Source organism: Paralichthys olivaceus, chromosome 2 (assembly GCF_024713975.1).
Source record: "Paralichthys olivaceus isolate ysfri-2021 chromosome 2, ASM2471397v2, whole genome shotgun sequence".
In the NCBI taxonomy this organism is placed as follows: Eukaryota; Metazoa; Chordata; class Actinopteri; order Pleuronectiformes; family Paralichthyidae; genus Paralichthys; species Paralichthys olivaceus.
Genome location: NC_091094.1, coordinates 26,729,654 through 26,738,821, shown reverse-complemented (window position 1 = coordinate 26,738,821; position 9,168 = coordinate 26,729,654). Strand labels below are relative to the sequence as shown.

Below are 9,168 nucleotides of genomic sequence, written 5' to 3'. Positions count from 1 at the left end.
AAACTATTTTGCACATGCAGACTACATTTCCCACACATTTGAAACCTGCTCGAGGTGTGTAAGATTCACTTTTGAAGGGGAATCAGAAGTGTGGAAGGGAATGTCTATAATGTGTGTTACACATCAGAGACCAAGAATGCTGGTTACAGATAGTTTGTAAGTGCTTTGTGTACAACTTAATTAACTACAAACAAAATGCATTAGAAAAGAGTAAATAGCCGTTAACATCCTCATGTTAGTCTAAGTGTTTTGGAGAGGATATATAGACTTAGAGACACAGACAGTACACTTCATCCATTTTAAAGTACACAGTGAAATCAGAATGAGTTTTACCAATAAGACAGTTATGTATTACTGACTCAACAACACAGAAAAAAAGAATTGTTTAACTTTTCAACAAACATTTTGGTAATAAATTGTTTTAATAATAATAATAATAATAATTGAAACTTTATTGATCCCTCAATGAGAAATTCTTTTTACACTAATTTTCATTATATATACATGCAGTTAAACCCACAATCCCACACACACACAAAGGGCTCATAGACATGCACATTTGGAGAGAGATGGTAGAGTGATTTTTGTACATTGATAGTGAATAGTGGTCACTTCCTTCGACATTATTTCACCAACGTGATACACTAACAACCATCGATTCATGCGGAAGAGGTTTGTGTTTTACTGTTTACTGGGGAATTATTACAGTGCAGCTCTTTTACAGCTGGTACCTCTCTGTGATTGGCTAACCCTGATCTCCTTCAATAATCCTAACCAATCATCAGTCTTCTTGCCCAAACCTAAGCCAGTCAGAGACAGGGCAGGGCGGGTCCTCACACACCCAGCGTGAGAGAAGCGAAGCGTAGTTGTTTCACACCGGACGTATTTTGGTAGCGACACAGCCAACATGGACGCTGTTATAGAGTATATGACCGAAGTGGAGGAAGCGGCGGAGGATGTCCTCACTACTAAACAGCAGGTAGCTCGACACGTCCACAGCAAGGTGTCCTGAGAGGACAGCTACCAGAACCGCACCTCAGACTGTTAGCAGCTAAGCTAACTAGCTTGGTTCACAGCCTGTTCATAAGAGCTGCGATCCCAGTTACAATGTCTCTGTTTGTCGCGTGATATGAATTGAGTCCCGTACTGGTCTTGTTAGCTCTGTGGCATGTCTCAGTGGGAGAAGCACTGGTGATCAACTAGGAGACACCTGGGTCTTTACTGTGACCTGTCCAAATGTCTGCTGGAGACAAAGGACTGAGGGAATGCATTCGCACTGACCACATGGAAGTGCAATGGCTCCAACAAATACAACACAGCGCAACATTAACGCAAATACTGTCAACATTACTGACTCATGCTAACTCTTATCCCTCCACCTATTCCTCATTGATTTGAGGCTGAAGGCCAGTGTTTCTCTCTTAGGTAAATACAACTTCTCCTGGAGGGCTTGGACAGTGAATAATCATTTAATTCCACGACACCTTCCCTAACAAAAAAAGAACGCTCTACTATATATCATAAGACAACACATGAATGGTGAAAGTACAATCAAGCTTTGAAATAAGATCAGGATGATCACAACACTGATAATTGAGCGATGTGAAGAATTACTCAGTTTGTACTGCTATTAACAGCACATGAGCCGAGAGAGTAATTCCTGTTGAAAAAGATGGAATTGGAAATATCACCCTTTCACGGTTCACAAGTGAGAAAACAAACATATCAATGATCGAAATTGTAATAAAAAGTATTCTTTTTTTTAACAAGATACGAGGTGTAGTTTATTTACACAGGAAAAAAAATGGAAGGCAAAAATAATAAAGGCAAATGCAAATTAACAATGAGATCATAAAGAAATTAAACAGTATAATCCTGTCTAATCCCAAATGTTGTTATATCTGTACAAAAAGTAGCAAAGTGCAAAATACTTGCAGGTGCTATTAATATATCATAAACCCACATATGCTGGTGTGGAGACAGTGTGTGATTGAAGAAGTAAAGGATGTAGTAGCACTGTATGAATATGTGTATGAGTGGTTGAATGTGGCTTGTACTGAAGTGCTTTGAGTGATCTATAAGGCTAGAAAACTGCTATAAGAATACAGTAAATGTAAACACATGTCAATTACAGCGATGTACTGAACTGTCTTCCTTTAAAGGTTCAGTGTGTAAGATTTAGGTGAAGGTGATTTTTGGCAGAAATTTAATATAAAATAATCCTACCAATGTTTTTTACTGGGGTGTTACGTCTAAATTGTATGAATTGTTGTTTTTTTAATCATAGAATGAGCTCTTTATATTTAAAAACTGTGTATTTACATGGAGGGGGGTCCTCTCTGTGGAGGCCGCCATGTTTTTTACTGTCGTTCAAACTGGACAACCTGAAGCCTTTTGCATTTTCATGACAACTGAAGTTCACCACAGGTTCTCTTTCATGTTGGGAAGGGGAGGAGAAAATGAGGAGTGTTCAGCTGCAACAAGCAACTTCACCAATAGATGTCACTAAATTCTGAACACTGAACCTTTAAAACATACATTTATTTCACAGCTTTACTGTACACTCATTCACAGCTTGGATTTCATTACACCAGAGCTCTGACCAGATTACTGAAAAGTGGTTTTAGAGTTTTCCCACTAATTGCATGTATTGTTTTTCAGCACAAAAACCGTGTTGGAGGTTGTAAGATGTCAGCCATTTCGGGATGTTTTCTGTCCCCTGCCCGTGCTTGTGTCCTGCTGATGGGGATGCTCAGAGATCCATCTGAGTGATTTGTAGACATTTGTAAAATAACTCTCTGTACATTAAAACTCCTCAGCAAAGAGTTTGCTGAGCTGTCTTATGCACAACCTAGTGGTTGCCACAGAATCTGATTCAGAAGCTAACCTGGACTTTATTCAACTTTGTCTAACTTTATTATATTAGATTGTATCAAATAATTGTCCCACCTCAATATGAAGGAGCACAAATACCAGAACCGCCAAATGAGAAAACAGTTAGACCACAGATACGCTGCTGTGTCAGAGATGAAACTGTTGTATAGAGATTATATTTTATAAAGCAACACCAGACAATGTGGCATATATATCTGTTTTACAGCATAACCAACTAACATGACTGTGATTTATGTTCTACTCATTAATCCATAAGCTTGATTTCATAATGAAAAGGCACAAGAACATCTCAGCATTAGCTTCTGTGTAATGTTGAGAAATAACATACTCTGTTATGATTCAGATTGTGGACCTGGACACAAAGAGAAACAAGAACAGAGAGGCACTGAACGCACTGAAAACTGAAATGTCCGATTCAGGTGAGTGACACGTCATCAACAGAAGATTTGGTAATGTTGATGTTGCAGCTTAGCCTCAATCAGATGTTTCTGTGTCTCCACTGCTCTCACAGAAAGAGAAGAGTTTTGCTCAGCTAATAGTATAGAAATAATAACTAATATGTGCCATGTTGGAATGTGAACTACAAAGCTATTGCGTCATGATGGAAAGAAACATTCATTATTTAAGCAGCACTACATTGATTTACACAATATTATCTTATGAGTTTTATTAACTTGATAGCAATAATTTTTTTTTTTTAAATTATGATCATTGTAATATTGGTTGTAGATGCACCAAACATTTAATGAACCACCACTCTCTTTTGCAGATAAAGTGAAGGTTTGCTTTGGAAACATGTTCATTAAATTCCCCAAATCAAAGACAAGAGAGATGATTCAGAAAGGTAAAAACCACCAGTTTATATCATTTTCACTACAAAGCATATTATAAGTTGAGTTTGGATACTCCTGGGTAAGTACTGTGTATTGATCATTTTTTGAAGTGAAAGAAGTAAAACAACCTGCAGTGGAAGAAAAAAAAAAGAGCCTTTCTTCATACAGTAATGCCCTTGCTACGTTTTAATTCATATCCTTCTCAGTCATGCTTCGTACCCCACATGTGCTGATGTGTCCTGCAAATGCTTATTTTAGTCTTTCTATTCATGAATACTGTCCTACATGCACAGCATGTTGAAGATCCAACCACAGGCTTTCAGTGGCAGCTGTTTATTGAAGTAAATCTTAGTGGATTTTGAGGTCTCCGTTGGATTTTTGTCCTCCAGTGGAAGCAAGCCTCTTTTCAGTTTCAATTTCTTGACTTTCCTCTCCCCAAAGCTCATGACCAGAGACCAGTAGTCCTTGACTACTTACTCAGCTGTCTCTTCACCGTGGTCCATTACAGTAACCCTTTTACTGCTGACGCCACACTAATCAGGGATCAGCTTTCCCAAGCCCTGACCTGGTATACTGCCCAGCTAACTATGTACCCAAACCCATGCCGACCTCTGCAGGTGGTGAACCTCCGTTGTGGTGGTTCCATGCCACTTCTTAGGGTTGTGCCCAACTGGGCCCAATGGGCCAGGGCCTAGTCAGCAGCAAGCTTCCCTTTTAGGTCTGTCTCCAGGATCTTGCCCCACTTTCCCTGATACAGCAAAGTGACACAGCACCAAAGATTGTACCTAAGAAAGTGGAAAAATGAGATTGTGCATACAAGTGTCTGAAATGAATTTGCTCTGCAGGGGGGCTGTACTCTGCCTCAAAGATATGGTGAAGAGTTACAAAATTTGGAGGATGCTTGTAGTGGACCTGCTGCTCCCTCCAACTAGACCTTCATCCTATTGTGGTTTTGCCTTGCCTTTCTAATCGGCAGACAGTTTTCTTATTCTTCCAGATCTTATCTTGACATCTTACTTGGCTTTTCTAAAATACATTAAAATACATTTCTAAGTATTTGTGTATCTTTTCATTTATTTCTTTGTGGGCATCAATTAGCTTACAGAAGTCTGTTGTCATGGATTGTTGCTACAACTGTGAAGAGTCAGACTTGAATGGCTCTGGAACGATCATCAACTGGCAAGTCCTATCAGGTCAATTTAGAACATATTATTAGTGAAGTTCTTAGTGGTTTAGTGGATGTGTGCCCAAACATTTCACATGTTACAATTAATATTCATTTGTATGTAGTTTATGTAGTTAAATAGTGTAGTCAATGAAATATTAAGTACTATTTGAAGAATGGTTCACCTGCTGCAGGGGTTGTATTTAGTTCTTTTCACTTCAATATCAGCAAAAAATGAAATCATCCCAAACTTAACATGCAGCTGTATCATTGCTAAACGTGATCACCCAAAACTGTTCTGGTCTTTTTTCATGATAGACCAGGAGCAGCTGGAGAAGGAGATTAACAACCTTCGCAATGGACTGAAAACAAAGGTCAATCATCTCAATGAGATGCAAGGTATGGAGAGCATCTTCACTGTTCAGTTGGCAACTTGCAACAAAGGTATAAAGGAAAAGTTATCTTTTGAGAAATACACTCATGACTGAGAATAAAAAGAGGAGATATTTACCATCGTCATGGCTTTGTAATACGAGCTGGTGACAGGAGGCAGTTAGCTTGGCATAAAGATAGGAATTTAATTTAAAGCTCACTCATTCTTCACAGTGTCAATGTGTATGGCACCATTTTTTCTTCCTTAGATATGTGTGTTCTTTTTGTGTTATTGTTTTTTTAATCTATTGCTTGTTAGAAATGTCATCAACATGCCAACTCAGTTGTGGTGAATCCTGCGAATTATCCCCTGTTGTGTTCTCACATGGGCTCAATTAGACATTATCTGGATTTTTCACAAAGGGGCTAGCAGGAGAAACTCCGGACCCTCTCACTCAGAGATTTGCGCTCTCATACGGCCCCTTCGGAGAATGTCAGGAGATTATACAGATTCAGTGCACGTCTGAAATCAGCTTAAGGTTGAGGTGAGAACTCAGGTGCAGCACTGAGGTGCTGTGAGAATGCAAACAAACAAAAGTTTATATGGGCAATTAGACCAGCTTAACATTCCGTCCTTGAGATCAGACACAAGTGAACATCTGCACAATAGAACAACCCAACAGCCATTCAATACGTGAATCCTTTTTGAACATGTTCAGATTTGGCCGAGACAATCGATATGTCAACACACTGGTTTCACTATACACCCTTTGTGAAACATTCTGTCACTGTCAAGAAGAGTGATGGTGAAAGTTGTGATGGATGGGGATGCTACTGGTACCATAGAGAGATGGAATGTGCCACAGTCCATTTCTATTTAGGACTCCATCTTAGATCCCACGCCAGGCATGACGCGAGTGCATAGTTTCAAGCCAGACAAATCTGACATTTTCCCCTCCAGCACTCGCATTGTTCAAATAGCAAGTGTACTTAATCTCAGCAGCCATGGGCGTGTAGCTCTTTGAATGAGGTGTGGCCAGGTGCATTGTTGGTGTGTTGAGTTGAGTTGGCACTTTTTTGCCCTCCTTATTAATTCTGTATATGCTTTGTTACAAGAGATTAGACCTGCAGTTTAGACTTGTTACCTCAATGCAATTATCATTAGCATCATGCTAAGTGGATCTCTGCACATAAGCTGACTGAGGTCATATCAGTGTCTCCACAGAGAGGATGTTTGGCTAAAGTACACTCTAGAGGGTTGATGTGTTGTTATGTGTTTGTAACCTCAGCTTGTACAGACATGACTAAAGGCTCAATCGGATCATTTTTCTGTAAACAGGGCTGTTAATCTTTTAACCTTTGTCCCTTGAATTGTTTTGACCCTTGTAAGTTGAGAGGAACAGCAAACAGGGAAATGCTGTCATCACATGTGAAATATTTCTGCAATCTCCATAGGAGGAATGTCCAGTCTCCAGTGATCTGCAATTTTTGAATAGATGTGATTGATGCAGATGTTTAGTTAAACTATAAATGTCTCCCAGTGGTCCACTTGTTGGAAGAGGGAGTGGGAACTGAGTCTGGTCTGTTTTCAGTCAGATAGCTGCAGACTTGGAGGAATAAGCAGGGAGGGGTTTCAGTTCAATAATTATTCCTCTGGTAAAACATTTGATTGAGTTCAGATCCTTCATGTTATTTTTGTTAAAATGCCTCTTACACACTTACATCCAAGTGCAAGTGGAAGAATTTTGGTTGCATACAGGATCATCCCAGCAGTACTGTGAAATATCTGTCTTTGTGTTTGTCTGCAGGTAACCCTGAGGTGAGAGGCTACAATCTCTCCGCTCTGTCCACTGATGAAATCAAAGCTATGAACAGCATTTTCAAGATATGAAGATATTCTGAGGACATGAGGTCAGCGAGCTTCCCCTGCCACCACTGAAGTGAAATGTTTTATCCTGTGGATGATGTGATGACACGGTAAATCAGCATCCCGATGGAGCCACAATATCCTGACATCTTTATATCCTGTCAGCTTTTTTAAAGGTTCTGTCAAACAACATATGTCAACATATTCTCATTATAAAACTTTACAAGGATCCTTTAAGGATGGAAGTACATCTTCTCCCTCATCTCTTATTTGATGACTTTCCATTCAAACTGTGGATGAGAGGTATGAATGAAAATCCATATCACCCGATATGTGATTTTATATAATATTGATATGCAGTTTTATAGGGAAATGATGAATGAATAAAATAACCCACATTTTTGCTAAGAAATAAAAAGTATATTACTGCCTGGATCCCAGAATTACAATACCGCCACAATAATGTAACCAAACCGTAAATATTTAATAAATGTCGTCATACTGTACATACATTATCATCAACCAGCTAAATTAGCTGACTTCCTTAAAGCCTTATCTAACCACAGAAAGTGACCTGCATCTGTAAAAAGTGACTAGTGTGAAAAAACCTGGTTGATGTTGAGGCATCAATTCAATGGAAACAAAAGCATTCCATCGACTGTGAGTGTCATTGTTGGCTTACTGCTGTTGTTCCAAATCACAAACATTCAAACAAATGAATCAGGATACGTGACCCTAAACATGTCAACATGGATAAATTGCTCCACACTGCAAAGTGAAAGTGAGCTCACCCTTAGTAGTCATTAATAACCCTTCATTTCACAGTGTGCACAACAATAGACCAGAATCACTATGTAAACTGATGTTGTTGTTACCTTTGGAAGTACAATGTTATAACCAACAGTAGGACTGAACAGAATGACTGAATGGCATTAAGTGACTTCCTATATATAGTTTGTGGTCCAGTAAAAAAAAAAAAAATCAATACAGGCCATGTAGTTGGTTCAAGTGTAGTCACAAGATGGCAGTGCAGTGAAGGTGTACAGCACGAACATGGCGCCTTGATACCTACTTCTGTCTCCACACCCTCACAACCACTCTCTGTTCTCTGGGAGTATCACTGCACTGCCTTATACATTATGTAATACACACCATTTCTGTGGCTTGGTGTTCTCTAAAATTTGGAAACGGAGATTCTATTTTGTCATCGTTTAAATTGTTAATGTTTGCATCCTGTTTCAAAGTTTGGAATTGTCTTTATGGCTTGTCCTCTTTTTATTTAACACCCAATCTTTGAATAAATGTATAAATATAATTTGGGCTGATTAAAAACCTTTTTTGACAGTTTTTTTTTTCCCTTAATCACAATCTGTGTGATAAACAACTACTGTGCTCACTGCAAAATAGTTGTTATTGCTGTATAATTTGTCCGTCTGACATGCCACCGAGCATGAGAAGACATGAATAGCTTGAGGCAGCGAGAGAAAGGGAGGGACAGTCACAAAGGAGGTATGTGTAGGTTGTTTGTGGGTGCAGAGGCGTTGGTGATACAGTAGTAGCTCTGGCTCGCTCTCAGACTGTGGTTGCGTGCCAGTGCTGTCAGACCTGGAACGAGCTCTGAGTGATGACTTTGTGAGTCAAAGGATGGGAACCTGCTGATCTGCTCAAATGTTAGATAATTATAGCAAACACTGAGACACGCTACAGTGCTAAGAGGGTTACATACTGACGCTCCACACTTTGACTTCCACCTGGAAAACTATAAATCAAGACATCAAAAGCAATGATTGATCTAACAGTGATATTGTTTGCCTCCACTCGACTACAAGAGCAAAATTAATCACATCCAACAAGAGTGAACGTAAATCCATAAACTATGTGTAATTATAGTGCGTTTGACAGTGTTTAGTGGAAAGGTATCAAAGGCCAGATACATGGCTCGAATTGTGTCTCCGCTATATTGGCATATTAAATTACAGCTTTAAGGTCAGATGTGCCAGAAAGCCATATATCTGCAACAGATGGATTAACAAGAT

At 39.2% G+C, this 9,168-nt stretch overlaps 1 protein-coding gene across 1 annotated transcript; it reads left to right on the top strand.

Annotated features, from left to right (window-relative positions):
- Positions 1–822: 822 nt before the first annotated feature.
- On the top strand, positions 823–8,479 carry pdrg1 (p53 and DNA-damage regulated 1). The gene is made up of 5 exons (XM_020086492.2): positions 823–979; positions 3,239–3,314; positions 3,665–3,739; positions 5,212–5,292; positions 7,074–8,479. Exons 1-5 carry the CDS (start codon positions 908–910, stop codon positions 7,154–7,156), a joined length of 387 nt encoding a protein of 128 aa, XP_019942051.1. The 5' UTR covers positions 823–907; the 3' UTR covers positions 7,157–8,479.
- Positions 8,480–9,168: the final 689 nt, after the last annotated feature.

What these genes read in the sequence shown, in the direction of transcription:
- pdrg1 (XM_020086492.2), top strand. Translation starts at nt 908, where the DNA reads ATGGACGCTGTTATAGAGTATATGACCGAAGTGGAGGAAGCGGCGGAG. An exon ending in AACTGAAATGTCCGATTCAG is followed by an intron (nt 3,315 to 3,664) that starts GTGAGTGACACG and finishes TCTCTTTTGCAG; the next exon opens with ATAAAGTGAAGGTTTGCTTT. An exon ending in TCATCTCAATGAGATGCAAG is followed by an intron (nt 5,293 to 7,073) that starts GTATGGAGAGCA and finishes GTTTGTCTGCAG; the next exon opens with GTAACCCTGAGGTGAGAGGC.